The 14953-nt window shown below is 37.8% G+C and overlaps 1 protein-coding gene across 6 annotated transcripts in view; it reads left to right on the top strand.

The window, feature by feature from the left end:
- The window catches only part of ANKRD44 (ankyrin repeat domain 44), a 142539-nt gene that overhangs the window by 117214 nt on the left and 10372 nt on the right, over positions 1–14953 (top strand). For all 6 annotated transcript variants that reach the window (XM_064515147.1, XM_064515146.1, XM_064515144.1 and 3 more), the window contains 7 exons: positions 2379–2450; positions 4880–5081; positions 9245–9323; positions 10375–10492; positions 11537–11753; positions 12480–12567; positions 14524–14607. In XM_064515147.1, coding sequence (XP_064371217.1) covers positions 2379–2450; positions 4880–5081; positions 9245–9323; positions 10375–10492; positions 11537–11753; positions 12480–12567; positions 14524–14607 — 860 coding nt within the window. The remainder of the gene's footprint in view (positions 1–2378; positions 2451–4879; positions 5082–9244; positions 9324–10374; positions 10493–11536; positions 11754–12479; positions 12568–14523; positions 14608–14953) is intronic.

Below are 14953 nucleotides of genomic sequence, written 5' to 3'. Positions count from 1 at the left end.
TAGTCCTACGTGCCATCAAACACTGGTTGTTTCATTTGCATTAAATAAGGATATTTTAACCATACTGAATAATACTTTGAAGAGAACAACAATATTTTAAATTAGTGATGGCCTCACATGGTAAGACCAAATGTGTTTCCTAAACCTGCCCCTAACATACTGAGCACCTGCTGTGGGACTTGATTTTTTTTTCCTTAGCTGCGGAGATGATTTAACATTTGTATTATCTGTTAATATATGCACAGCCACTTGTTTATGAGTGGTATTTGCATTAGCACACCTTTCTTTCCCAGTCTTAATGTTTTACTGTTCCCAAAATATACAAAATTACTGCTTAATCTCCTAGTTTTTCCATATGATTTACATTAGTGTCCTTGTTTAATAAGACATCTGTGACACCTTATGCACTGTTAATACTAGTTGGTATTCTGCCTTGATTTTGGAGAAGCTTATTATCCTTGGTGTAGGTCTATTAAAGACTGATTTGTTACACTAAAAGTTGAGGCATACAGCAGTGTTCAGGGCATAGCATCATCGTGCTGTGTGGGCAGGTACTTCTGTGCCTGCAGTAGGCTCACACCCCTCTCTTTGGGGATTCCTCCATGGTGTCGTGCCCTAGAGCTGCCCAGATTGTCACGAAGTCTTCCTTTCCGCTTTTTCAGTCCTTTAGTTAACTCCTTACTCTGTCAAAAAAAAAAAAAAACACAAAACAAAACAAAGTATGAAGAACTGACTTGTCACCTCAACAGCCTTACAAGTCAGATGTAGTTACTTATTGTGCTTTTCTTTCACAGTCTCCTATTATTAATTTTCTGTAAAATGCTAATTTCCAGTCATAAAGGTTTTTGGAGACTAACTCTTTGAGTAGTTATTAAGTAAAATGCCATGCACACCAGTGGTGCTACTTACAAGTGTTGAATTATCAGTATTGTTGTCAATACCGTGTAGAGGGTTTTTTTGCACCCTGAATTGGATAAGTTGCCAGGGTCCATTTGCTACTGCAGAGGGGTTTTGATCTCAGTAGATCTATGTTTCCTCCTGCTGAGTGGATAAAACTGCCCCATTTGTTAAGCCTTAAAATGCTTTGGTATCCTTTGAAATGAAAAGGATATAAAAACATGATGCATTTTATTAAATGTGTTAGCCATTTCATGGTTGTAAGCATTCAAGGATGTGGCGGGTTTTGGAAGACTGTCATTACAGAAGCAGGCTCTACTTTGATAAATTCATAAAAATGACTGTGGATGACTCACAGCTCTGTTATAATTATTGCCAGTCCTAATTATGTGTCAGAATGATCTGGCAGATGTGGCTTGTGCATGCAATACCTGTGTATTCATGAAACAGCACTTTTTCTAATGTGTATTTAGCAGAGTGCTCTACTCCAGAAGTCCTCCTTCTTTCTGAGTATTTCTTTCCTCACCCAAGTAGTCCCTGTGATTTCAGCAGGACTAATTAATCAGAATAAGGATGTTAATGACAAGCTTTTAAACAAATCTTATACCTTTACTCTGTGGAAAAAACTTGAAAATATTTTACAGGAAAGGTTATGAAGTACTTACTCCTCAGAGTCCTTCAATGTTCACTGCAGACATCTGAGAATAAAATATATCTTTGCCTGCTGACTTGTAGTCTGTCAGAACTTACCTGTCTCTGTCCAAGGAAAAGTCAAGCTTGGACAAGAATTCAGCCAGTACAGGTCATTTCCAGGAAGCTTAGTAGATAAAGTTGCCAGAATCCTACATGAATTCAGCCAGTACAGGTCATTTCCAGGAAGCTTAGTAGATAAAGTTGCCAGAATCCTACATGCTAACCTATGGCTTTACAATTTTCTTATTCGTCCTATAAGTGAAAGCTATTGAATGAGTGGACCATATTATGGTTTATTAAAAACAAAACAAAAAAAAAGTTAAATGTTTGTACATTCAATCGAAATTAAATAGCAGATAAGGACTCCCTCACTGTTAAATTTAAAGTCATGGAGATCTTGACTGTTTTCAGTAGGAACCAGACTGACTTTCAGTCTACAATTTCTTTTACCCACAGGTCATTATGCAAAATAGGATCTATTTCAGGTATCACAGAGCATGCACAAGATCCTGAAAGCTTCTTTTATAAAATTGTGTCCAAGCATTTTAATTTTATGCTTAGAATTAGAGTATTGTTTACTATTCAAAATTATCCGCTCTTTTTAATACTTAATTTGATAAAATGTAATTGTAGAATGACAAACTCTTCTTTCTCTCTCCTTCCCACCCATATGAAGTATGCCTACTTCTATAAGTTGACTATTTTGTTTAACTTGACTTATGTTATTGCAACATTAGAGTTTGTGCTTTGCAAAGGTGCTTTAGGACTGTCTTTTTTCTTTTTTTCAGCTTCTGGAAAAAACCAACAATATGTTTGAGGAATCTGATTCTGCAGCTACAAAAAGTCCTTTGCATTTAGCTGTAAGTATAAGATGTGTATAGTGTTTGATCGTTATGTCCTGTAATAACTCCTTAATATCTGTCTTTGAAGCAGGTCTAATCACAGACTTGTTTTGAAACAGCAGGGAAGGAGTATAGGCCTAGATGTAACAAAAAAATGGTTTGGAGCTGAAATTGTTAATTAAGTTTTGTTGAAGTCATTGGCTCTTACTGGCTAACACATGGTTAAGATGAAGACATGGACACCAAAGTGAAATTAAATGGCAAATTGCAATTTTGCTTTCACAGAGTAGCCCTTCCCTGAATATCCAGCCTCACCATGAGCTGCATCCTCTTGAAAGGGAAGGAACTTTCTTACTGGAAAACAGAGGCAGGTTTTAGTTCTTGAGTGATCAAATCTCTGCTGCCCAGTCAGTCAAAACGGTTGTGACCTGGCTTTTGAATTGTCCACATGTAATCTGAGGGAAAAAAAGCCAAATCAGTTGGGTTAAAGGACTGAGTTTGCCACTGAACTCTTCTCTCCATCTTCTCCGTGATTCCGAGACTGCTGAAAAGAGTATGTCTCCCAGGCCCAAACAGGAGTCACAACCTGCACTATCACCCACACAAATCCCTTTGCTGGAAAGGGACTTGACCTGCAGCCAGCTAGACAGCAAACTTATTTTCTATCTGCTCCCTCTTGCACAAAATCCTTGTTAAGGACACTGCCAGTGGCTATCCTTGTTATATTTTTTGTTAGTAACAGTACTTCATTCAGCTGAGATACCCCCAAAACAGAGTGGAAAAAAAAAACCCAAAAAGCTTGCATAAAACGTCATAATTTCTCACACTTTAAACACTTGTGTCTCTGAGATTTGTTTCAAAATCCCCCTTGTATCTGGGTGCCTGTAGCCATCCCTTTCCAGTTCTAGCAGTGTCCATGTGAATATGTCCACACATGGGTCCACCCATGGGTCCAGAAAGCCAGCAACTTATACCAAGACACAAAGCCATGTTACATGGCTGATAAGGAGCAGTGGCCAAAGCCTCTGTTTACAGGTGTTTGACACTAGAATGAAAATCTTTAGGAATTAAAAACACAGGGGTGGACTAGCAGCTAAAAAAGTATTGACCTGTCATGCTCTGATGCTGTCCTGCTTGGTTATTGTTGTGGCTGAGTAAGTGACTGCACCAAGCAAGCCAGCATGGAAAAAAAAAGTGAACATTACTGTCCTTTCAAGGAGGAGGTAGGATATACTGTCTGCCTAGCACCTCCAAGATATTTCGTGAAAAACTGGCTTGTCACTGGTTGTTTTCTAAATAAAACTGCCATGGAGCAGAAAAGCTGACAACTACAATGCGGTATTTTCTGGGATATGGGTTCTCTGTGCCCTAACCTCCCTTTCCTCCTCTTTTTTGTCTTTCCTTTCTGCTTTCTCAAGTCGTTTTCTTGATCTAATAGGGAAACAGCTTTCTGTTCCCTCTATTGCCTCCCATTCTTCTAAGCTTTTGACAACAGTCACTAGGAGCAAGCTCCTGCTATCACTACTTAAACCTGAAGTTCACTGTCTGTTTGGTTCTCTTATGTTTGTATTTCTTTTCTGTTTTCATTAATTGCTTCAACTCTGATAATATTAATTATACATGTGCGTATACAGACAAAGCATGTTCTCTGTGAGTCTGACAGTAAGAAGAGGAGGACGGTCCCCACAAAGCTGAATGAACTGCATCTGGTTTCTGTGGCTATCCATTTTGCAGTCAGCTGTATTTGTGGAGTGGGTCCAAACGTGGGTGTAGGCCCGAGGGTGTATTTACTTGTCTGCTATAATTGTTCTACCAAAAGATTCTGCTAGCTGGGATATGCTTATGAAGCATCAGCTGTAAACAATAGTTCCAGTTTGTGATCGTGAATATGTGCACAAAAATCGATCTTGAGAATTGCTTTCAATCAGCTGGCAACCAGTAGTATGCCATATTAAATTGCTAGCTAACCAAAACAGTTGGACTTGTTGAATTTAGCACCCAGTTAAGTGATAATCCACGTGACTTCTGACCGTCACTGTGTCTAGTTTTTGAAGCAACCGTTTCCCTGAAAGATGAAGTAAAATGTGAAAAATAAATTGTTGATTTGCCCGTGCTGAATTGGTGAATTATTGCCTGAAGTTCCTCACTCTGGGTTGTGTTAGAATATCAGAGCAAGTCAAAGACCATAATTTCTGTTGATAAACGCTAGGAGTTTTGGGCTGTCTTGGCTACTTGTTTCATCCACAGTATAATGTAGGTAAAGTCCATATATCCTTGGGAATTTCAGACAGAACAAAAAGGCATCAAGAAAGCTGTCATTTCTATGATGTTTAAAAGACGGTGTCAATGGCAGATTTCATTCTTGTGGAAGTCTTTGTAAGACAAGAGTTGTGACTCTTATGGTCTGCTTTGCTTTGTTCCTTACATGACTGATTTCATATTTCTAGGCCTATAATGGTCATCACCAAGCCTTGGAAGTTCTTCTGCAATCTTTGGTAGATCTGGACATTAAGGATGAGAAGGGACGCACTGCTTTGGACCTGGCTGCATTTAAAGGACACGCAGAGTGTGTGGAAGCTCTCATCAGCCAGGGTGCTTCTGTCACTGTGAAGGACAATGTCACCAAAAGGACCCCCCTCCATGCTTCCGGTGAGCGCGCGCTTATTTGTTCTTGCAGGATGGAGCCTACGACACAGAAGAAGATAGCAGTTGTCTTTACCTACCTACTAACACTGGTTAACATAGTTCTTCTAAATTGAGGAAGGAGATTTTGGCGTGTGTTGGGGACAGCTTGCTTGCTGAGGTCCTAGAGTTAGCTCTTACCTCTCAGTTCCTTGGTTTTCTCTCTGTCCCCACAGTTCAGTCCTCTCTCACACAGAATCCCATATTTTTCCACACCGCTATTACTCTGCCCTTACCTGCCTGCCTCTGCTTTGCCTTACCTCTCTATTCCCACCTCCTCCTTATGATGTGTGAGGATCCCCCTACCTCCTCTTCGTGGTTCCTGGGCCAAAAGATCAGGGGAAGAGAGAACATTTGCCTCAATGGTTTTCCTAAAGAAGAAAGATTGAAAATGCAGGTAGGCCTTCACTGGTGATTAAATTGTCCGTGTTCAAAACCTTTGAACTTTTGTAGTGGCAACGCTATAGAAATTCACCCCCTTTCTGGCAGTATCCTCTTCCTGAGCTAGCTTATGGATTTGCTGTGGTTGGGACTCTGTTGCATTCTTCATGTGTTGAGTTCTGTGTGTTCCATAATTAACTGGAAAATGTAGAATTTACCATTTATTTAAAGGTTATTATTTAGTATATACCTCTCTGATAAATATGCGGAGGTGCAGAAGAGAACAGTATTTCAACTTGTTCCTTTGGCTGTTCAAGGGACTCAGTGCAGCATAGCAGTGACCTCTAGTGGGAAGTAAAATCAATACTTTATTTGACAACATTTATTTTCAGGGCCCGACTTACTTGTCTTTCTGTGTCTCTTTGTGTCTCTTCTTCTTGCTTAGAATAAAATGCATACTCTCTAAAGGTATCAGATTCTTAAGTGTGATCATATATGTGCAACCCAGAAGCACAAGGCCAAATATACCATATGATTTTTGTGTACAGTACTAAAGAAAACCTGTGCAGTAGATCTTAACAACATACTGAAAAATGCTTTCTGGCTGCTTAAATTTTGCATCAGAACTGAGTATATTATTAATTTATCGTGGGTAGTAATGTAGAGGTGTGCAGTCCAAGAGTACAAGTTGGAAATTTGAGACCAGAATTCAGTGAGAAGGCTTTTAGTTGTTTTTGTTAAAAACGCACAATTTTAAATCCAGCTGATTCTTGCCCTGTTAAAACTGTTGGTTTAGTCAATGTGAATCAAGATCAGTGCTATCACAAAACTGCAGTTGTGTTGGTCAAGAGCTTTTCTACAGTCACTTCAAACACAACTTTGGGTCTGATGGACAAGATGTTGACTTTGTCCGGTACCTCATCATTAGTGGCAAGGATTTTGCATTTATTTAAAAATTGGTTGTAGTGACATAGGTTTCTTATTGTCACAGCTGGACTGTAAGGATTCTGCAGTACTGAGAAAAGTAAATAGTAACAAAGCCATATTTTTGTTAACAGCTCTGACTCAAAATATGGTCTGGGAGTAGATATGTTGAATAGAAGGCATTATTTTTGGTAGTCACATTTCCTACCTTCATACAAATTCTTATTATGTTCTTTTTCTTAGTGTCTTTTTTAATTGCCCCCATCACTGTAGGAGGAGTATCTCCCTTGTAAAATCAGTAGCAAGATCCATTGTAGACTTTTCTAGTCTCTGATACTTTCAGCTTCTCAGATTTAAAAAAAAAAAAGAAAATCTTGCGGGGTACAAGCAAAATGTTCTTTAAAACTACAATGAAACAAAAAAGATCAGATGTGTATTTAAAAAAAAGAACAACAACAAGAAGCAAAAGACCCTATCCACAGGATATAAAAGAGTAAAGAAATGGGGAACATGTATATTAAACAGAAAGGAAAATACTGGACAGACAGGTTGAATATTTGAAATCTCCTTAAAGGAAGAAGTTGTTTCCAATGTTGTGAATTTAGAGGGTTTTCAACATGAGATAAATGCATTTATAATCTGTCACTGGAAAAGCATCTGAAGTGTGTCAGCATGAGGTAGATTGGCAGGATCACCACTCCTAGGCCTGTGGAAACCCAACCCAGTTTATCCTGTGATAAAACGAAAGAGCTTTATATTCTCTCTGATTTACAATGTGATAGGTAAGTGTGAGGGAAAATTGCATCTCTCTTCGTCTTAGAAGATGTTGCCTTGTTTTTCTTTTTTCTTTTTCTATTTTTTGTTTTTTTCTTTTCTCCCCTAAAACACATGTAACTAATTCAGGAAAACAGATCCATTAATATACCACTTAGAACACTCTGCTCAGGCAAATTATGTAGCATTTTATGAACATTAGCTAGGGAGTAAACGTTCTGTTTCCAACTATTCTAAAAAGCCAGTTGCAATCTGATGGTTTTTATTATGCTGTTTCCTAAACACAACATTTTGTTATGAGCGTTTAGCAAAGAATGCTGCCACCTATTGGAAACGCTGCGTGATGCCGCTGCAGTAGTCAACGGTTTTTTTATTTTTTTTAATCTGCAGTGCAAGTGTAAGAGCTAAATTGGAATATTTTGAGAAATCTAGCAGAATTCTTGCTAAATTAATTCCTTGAGTGACAGTATGCCTTTGCACACACAAAAGGGAATACACACATGTATGCACTGTGCCCTGGAGAGAAGCAATCTATGTGCCCATTCCCATAAACACGCTGGCCTTCATTCCTTCCAGTTACTCAAGCTCAGTTGCTGAACACGACATGTATGGAGACTTGAGCGGATGGATCGGATTACAGCATTCTACAGAGCTCTGTTCAGTAAAAGGATTTGTAACTTTACTAGAGAATAATTCACCTAATGAAGTATTTTTTCCTTTTTCTGTCTGTTCACCTCAGGGAATAGACTTGCTTTTGAACCTATAATATGAAGAATTTCCTTAACCCAAATTATATGTTCCCTGTATAACATTATTACCACCAGCCTTTCCTCTGTCTAGCTTGGGGAATCCATTGCAAATGTTTCCCTAGGGCTAGTATTGTCATTTTGTTGGCAAAACTAATGTTCCCTGCAGGGTCTGTAATGCTTAGCCATCACTTGGTCAGCTCCTAAGAGTTTCTGGGATTATCTGTTCTAAAACTCATTTACCAAAATCCTTCTCAGACGCTGGCGTGAACAGTTATGATTCCTCTTCTTCCTGCTGGGAGAAAGAACAGATATTTTTTTCCGTAAGCCAGTGACTCATCAGCCGTGCAGAACTGTTTACATGTTATATGGTATTACTTCATGGTAAATAACTAAAAATGTCTTTTATTTTTCTGGGTAGAGCACTAAGGTTATTTTTGGATGGGTGATTTAAATGTTGTGAAGGTGTGCACACATTTATCTGCCAGAATGATGTGACATAGGTTGTGACACAGGTTTTTGCCTCAGCCCACGGGGTGTAGGCAGTACGAATGCATGACTCTTGTAATAAAAACACAATCTGTATCTACTGAGTACAGAAAATACTGTTTTTAAAGGAGAAAATATCATTCTGTTTGTCCCATGAGTTGTATATATTTGAAGCCTTTAAGCCAGTTGAAACATGGATGGGTTTCCAGTGTCTGGCCCTGCAAAAGCTAGTAGCTTAGGGCTGTTTTCCAGCAGCAAAGGGTTATGTTTTAAAGAGCAAACCCTGTTTTCGAGAAGTAGCTGTGACGTCCAATGTTTGTTAAGTTAGGAAAAACTGGAAGAATCTAGCATGAATTTTTGTCATTCTTCATAGATGCTTGTTTCTTCATAACAACGCTGAAGGGTTCGCCTATACAGTTCACTCAAAATTAACGACCCTTGTCCGTTCACTTGCAAAACTGATAAAGAAAACTGGGTCTTCCCACTCTGAGGGATTTTGAAATGTTATCTGGTTTAGTAGAGATCTTCTCCATTGTGAAAATTTCAGTTTGTTTTCCTTGTTTGTGATTTTTGTACATAAGAAAAATAATCTTTGTACTACTGTGGTGCAGAAGAAAACAGCTCACAAGTTCATTGGTACGAGTTAATTGAAAATTGTGGGAATGATAATTTCCTATATTATGGAATATTTTCCTTGTCTTATCCATAAATATTCAATTGGAAAAGCATCTGAAACTGAGCTTTCAAATTGGTCTTGCAAGTAAGTATTCGTTTTGGTATGAGACAGCTTCTTAGAAATGTTTTGTTTCTTTCTAGTCATCAATGGTCACACACCGTGCTTACGCTTGTTGCTAGAAGTTGCAGACAACCCTGATGTGACAGACGCCAAAGGACAGTAAGTTTTCTTTGTGATGGTTGTCTTTCAGCTCTGTGATTCAAATAGCATCTCAGATTGCTCACAAAAAAGCATTTAGTTGAAATACTGTATTTCCTGCACTTCTCCTTATAGAATTTGGCAGAGACTACAAAGTACACATTCAGTTGATCTAAGCCATGTGGAAAAGATTATTCATTAATCTTAGCTTCTGCCTCAAACTTTAAACAATTCTTCTTAGATGCTCAGGGCTAGATTCAATAAAAACTAACAAGCCTCTGAAATGTTTCTGCAGAGTCTCTTTTTTTCTTTCCAAAACATTGGTATTTCAAGTTTTACTTGGTGTATTAGGTTGGCAGAGTGGGACAGAATATTTATTCAATGTGACACCTAAATCTGAGCTGATCCTACAAAAGTGTTGCTTCTCATTAAAGGATATATAAAGTATAAAGTATTTTTTAAAAGTGAAAATGTGAATGGTTTAAAAAACTCACTTTGGATATCTGGAATATATCCCACTGTGCGTATATTTTAAATGGCATTAGTCTTATCTAAAAGTAGAAGTAGAATAGATCCTTTTCAGGAAAAAGCAGAAGATATGTTACTCCAAAAATTGGCTTTAATACAGTTTCCTCACATCCCTTCCTCCCCTTTAAACAATTGCACAGCATTTTCAAAACAAATACCTTAAGTTGTTGTCAGCTTGGTAACTAGCAGGGGCATTTATTCAGGACGCTTGCATATTGGGAAGCTTATGTGTTGCTGGAGTTGACAATAATTGTACATTATTAAGAGAACAGATTGTCTTGAATGATGCTGCTCTGTAAACTGCTTAAAAATGAGTTTGTTTCTATTTTTGTCACAGTGGTTAGTTGTTAAACTTCTTATGAATAATTTCATATAAAACATCTTTGCTTGGGTTTTATGTAGTTGAGTGCAAAATATGGTGAAAGGAATAGGGTTGTGGGTAGGAATGGAGAGAATCACAGGGCTTCCTACCGTGTCTATTCCTATAAGTTAACAGTGACAAGTAGCACATCATTTTATAGCTGTAACTGCTTTTGTTTTCTAGAACCCCACTAATGCTTGCTGTGGCATATGGGCACATTGATGCTGTTTCCTTGTTACTTGAAAAAGAAGCATCTGTAGATGCAGCTGATCTCCTGGGATGCACAGCTTTACATCGAGGGGTAACTTAATTTTTATGAGCCTTTATTATTTGTTTTACTGCGATTACATTTCATTTATAAATACAGGGATACTGAATGGATAAAATAGTGTAAATGATTGAAAACATGAACAGGCACCGGCAACAAGTAGAAAATCGGGACAGATCTGTTCTCAGTAATGCTCTGCTTTTGACTTTATTTCGCATTCAATTTAATGAATTAGATCAAATGCTGATTAGCCCAGTTTATCTCGTCCCTAGAGGCTTTACTGTAGCGCTCATTATTCTTATAACTGAGCACATTAGAAATTCTGAAAATAACTTGATTAAAGGAACTGTCAAGCAGTTATTTTCATTTTTCTTGGGGAGGATGGTTCAAATAAGTAAGCCTTATGTTTTGATCTGGAGGCAGTGAAACTGAGGATACATCTTTCCTAGGAGTCAGCTTCTTAGCCAGTGTGAAGTTGTTGCAAGAGATACCATATTTATACAGAACTTTGGTATCTGCAGGAAGCAGTTCAGCTTAGGAGTCCAACACCTGTCTGTCTTGAAAGCTATGGTGTAAAATTTCTGTTCTGTATTGATACCAATACATGAACATGGCCACGATACCAACGATAATCTGTGTATGGTACAGAGGTCAGTGATAGTAGCTGGCCAGCTGTTCAAACAGCTTTTCGTATTTCTGATGATATTCTTGCACCTTTTTTCCCAGTTCTTCCCTCACATTTGGGCATGGTTTTAAGGAGTGGGACTCAGGCAGGTTTTCTGGATCTCACCATTTGTTTGTCTGTTTTCTCTTTCTTGAAATCCTGCTGGCTCTCGTGCCTCACTTCAGCGGAGAGTCCTTTCCACAGACTAGTAATCAGTGCCTTTGAAAGACTGGACCAAATATATTTCAGTGCATCAGGTTATCATAGAGACTCACGGGAGCAAGGGAGCTTTCATCTTTGCTTTCTGAATCCCAGTTAGGCTGTTTCATGTTCGCAGGTGTCAATCATATGCCCTGTTTCCTGGGCACAAACCTGTATTATGTCAACTTCTTTACCCATTTCTTTGTTACCAGATTATGACTGGGCATGAAGAGTGTGTTCAGATGCTGTTAGAGAAAGAAGTGTCTATTTTGTGTAAAGACTCCAGAGGCAGAACACCTCTGCACTTTGCGGCAGCTCGGGGTCATGCCACCTGGCTGAGTGAGTTACTGCAGATGGCACTTTCGGAGGAAGACTGCAGTTTGAAAGATAATCAAGGTTATACACCATTGCACTGGGCTTGTTACAATGGTAAGTTTCTCCCTGTGGATTTTTGCCAAGTTCATATGTGGCTTCTGTTTTAGGGAAACGTGATAACAAAGCAGCCTGTGCTTTGAGAAGCTTGAAATGGAGGAATCAAATTATTTCCCCTCTAATTGCTCTCTGTAGTTCACATTGCTACTTTTACCCTGCAGTTGAGAAGCCAGGGAAATTCCAGCAATACATTGCAATCGCTCTGCATTTCTTAGAGGAATATTACAATCATTGCGCTCATTTGCTCCCATTTGGTTTTACTGAAGTCAGTGATAAAATTCTCATTGATTTTTGTGGGGCCAGGAATCCCCTTCTGAGCTGTCACCCTCTTATCTGATGATGCAAGAGACCATCTGTATAGATAGTCTGAACTGAACGGGTTATTCTGAAATGGATTATCTGAACTTGCTGCTTAATATAAGGATAAAGCTTCTTAATACCAATATTTAAGACCATCTTTGGATGAGGCCACATATGTAAGCTCACAGAAAAGAAGAAACCTTTTTTTTCTTTCCTGTTTTTCACTAAGTGCCAGTATTAGCCTGAATCTATTCTGGCTGCCATAAAAAAAAAAATTCTATTTGTTAGAATTTTATCACTTAAGAGCTTACATGCACATTGTGTTCAACTTTGAATTTCAGCTCTAACCTATATAAGCCTAATGTGAATTAGGTTAATTCCTTGCTTTGTACAAAATGCTATGAAATGTCTGATCTCTTATAGGTCATGAAAACTGCATAGAGGTACTATTGGAACAAAAATTTTTCCGCAAATTCTATGGTAATAGCTTCTCTCCATTGCACTGTGCCGTGTAAGTAGAAATTTCCAGTAACAAGTGCAAATACATTGCATTAGCATATGTCTGGAAAAGTTAGCAGTATGAGAAGAAGAAAGCTATTTTTATTTCAAATGATAGCTTGAGCAAATAATTTTAAACCTGATGATAAAATCGTGTTTATCCTTCTGCTGAAAAAGTGGTAAAATAAAGGATATTTTTTGCATAAATTTAATACATTTAAGCTATTTGATGAAATACTGACTTGTAATTAAAGAACTGCATTTCTGCTCCCTTTCTGGTTTATCTTTTCCCTTGTTTATAACTACAGACCTGTGTTTTTTCCTGACACAGGGCAGAATTTCATAGCTTTTCTGTTCTTAGGCCACAACCTGGGTTATGGCGCCCTGGGTGTCTGGTCTGTGTAAGTTTGAGCTTTTGGGATCCTTTTGAAATACAGTGGCTGAAAGTAAGAAAACTTGTCCCGATCATGATCATTCTTCTTTAGTAATAGGAACAAAACATAGTTGAGAAAAGGACTTTGAAACAACAATCTATGCCATGCTAGAGTGGTGTTCTATGCAGGCCCTATTTTGCTCAGCATATCCTCAGCTGAGTTTTTTCCAGTCTGATTTCCCTGCAAGGTCTCTTTCTTCTGAGAAAATCTTTGTCCTGAAGGTTTGGTGCATCTTACCCGGCTCCTAGCCAAAGGGGTTGATTGGCAATAGAGACAGACTCTCCATCCAAAGTTCTGGCATTACTTCTGAACAACAAAAAGAGGTGGCTATTACAAATCATTTGTCTGCTTCCATGCATGTACTTCAGACAAATTCTTTATTCGGTTAAAGCAGTACATATTCATACAGAAAGGATTCCAATAGAGCAACATCCTAACTTTGCACAACATAACAAATGCAAATGCATTTTATAAATAATGGAAGATTACTTTGGTATGTAGGACCTAACATGCTTATTAAAACATCTAAGCCATCAGAAGAGTAAAGAATTAAGCACTGTAGAACCAAATATAAACCTTCCTACCTCCTGCCAACAATCAGAATGACTGAATTATGAACTCTTTGTTCTATTAGAAGAATGAATATTATCTTCCAGAAATAACGATAGGAGTTATAACTGTGCACTCTTCCCTTCTACAGTCCAATATCATTACAAAATAGAAAAGTAATTTATTGGGTATCAAACCTTAGAATTATCAATTACAAAAAATTAGAGAAATAAAAACATTTGAAAAGCACTGTTTTTACTCTGCATAAAATAAAATCCATTGTGGCTGAAACATGGTACGTGAAATCTGAATTTCCAGTGGTTGTTTAAAGAAAAAATCCAATATATGTTGTCTTTCAAACTAGCATGCCATTCTCAAACCTATTTAAAAACACATGCAAGTTGAATACGAAAGGACTGCTGCTAAACCAGCTTGGGTGTGTCTGTTAACTGATGTCCTGTACTGCTACCAAATAGTACTCATTTTCATAATGAAATAAGACAAATTACTAATAACCAGGGAGAGTATTGGTTGAGTACCTCCGTCAAGCAAAAGTATTAAAGGTATGAGTTAGAAGAGATGTAGGCTTTGATACCTTAAACTCTAGAATAAAGCTTTTTATAGCTAGGTATGTATGACTGCTTTCAGGTTCAGGTGTGTTTGACATTTAGACTATTGTAAAGAGTTTTAAGGTATTAAGTATTCAGGGTTTAATCCGAAGGTTTGTGCTGCACTCTCATTTCACTTTGTGCACAGTGAATTATAGGATCAACTTGACTGTAAAGATTCAAATCCTTAGTAGTAGATGCAGTTTGGTTAAATGGAGATACAGTGAATGATCAGAAAAGCATTAAGGCAAAGGTATGTTAAGACAAATTATAAATAACCAGTAAGAAATATTAATGGGAAATGAACTAAATTAATATGGGACAGTGGGAAAAGATGCGGACTTTTTACCTTTTTAAAAAATACCTTTTCTTTTGCAGAATTAATGATCACGAAAACTGTGCATCACTGCTCATCGGAGCCATAGATGCCAGCATTGTTAATTGCAAAGATGACAAAGGAAGGTAATAGTTTCTTAAGCAAATTACATTTCATCCTCTTGACCCCATCTAGTATTCATAATTTTTTTTTAATCTCTGGAACTAATCCTTATCTGATATGGTTGAGCTAAGTCTTGTCATGCTAGCTCTTCAGACAGGAGCTTAAACTGCAAGGAAGTTAAATGGTGGCTTGCTTGTAGGAAGAATACTATGAAATACTCAATTTTGCTGTCAAAAGAAATAGTATCTTGTTTGTTTAACATCTCTATGGCTGTAGACTATTTCCCTGAACGTGTTTACTTCCTCTTTAACATTTAAACACATTTATCTTTGTTAAATAGAGTGATGCTATGTACACATAAAAATGCAT

The sequence above is a fragment of the Dromaius novaehollandiae genome, chromosome 7 (assembly GCF_036370855.1).
Source record: "Dromaius novaehollandiae isolate bDroNov1 chromosome 7, bDroNov1.hap1, whole genome shotgun sequence".
Lineage (NCBI taxonomy): Eukaryota > Metazoa > Chordata > Aves > Casuariiformes > Dromaiidae > Dromaius > Dromaius novaehollandiae.
The sequence above is the reverse complement of the archived record's forward strand: the minus strand, read 5'-3'. Positions and strand labels throughout refer to the sequence as shown.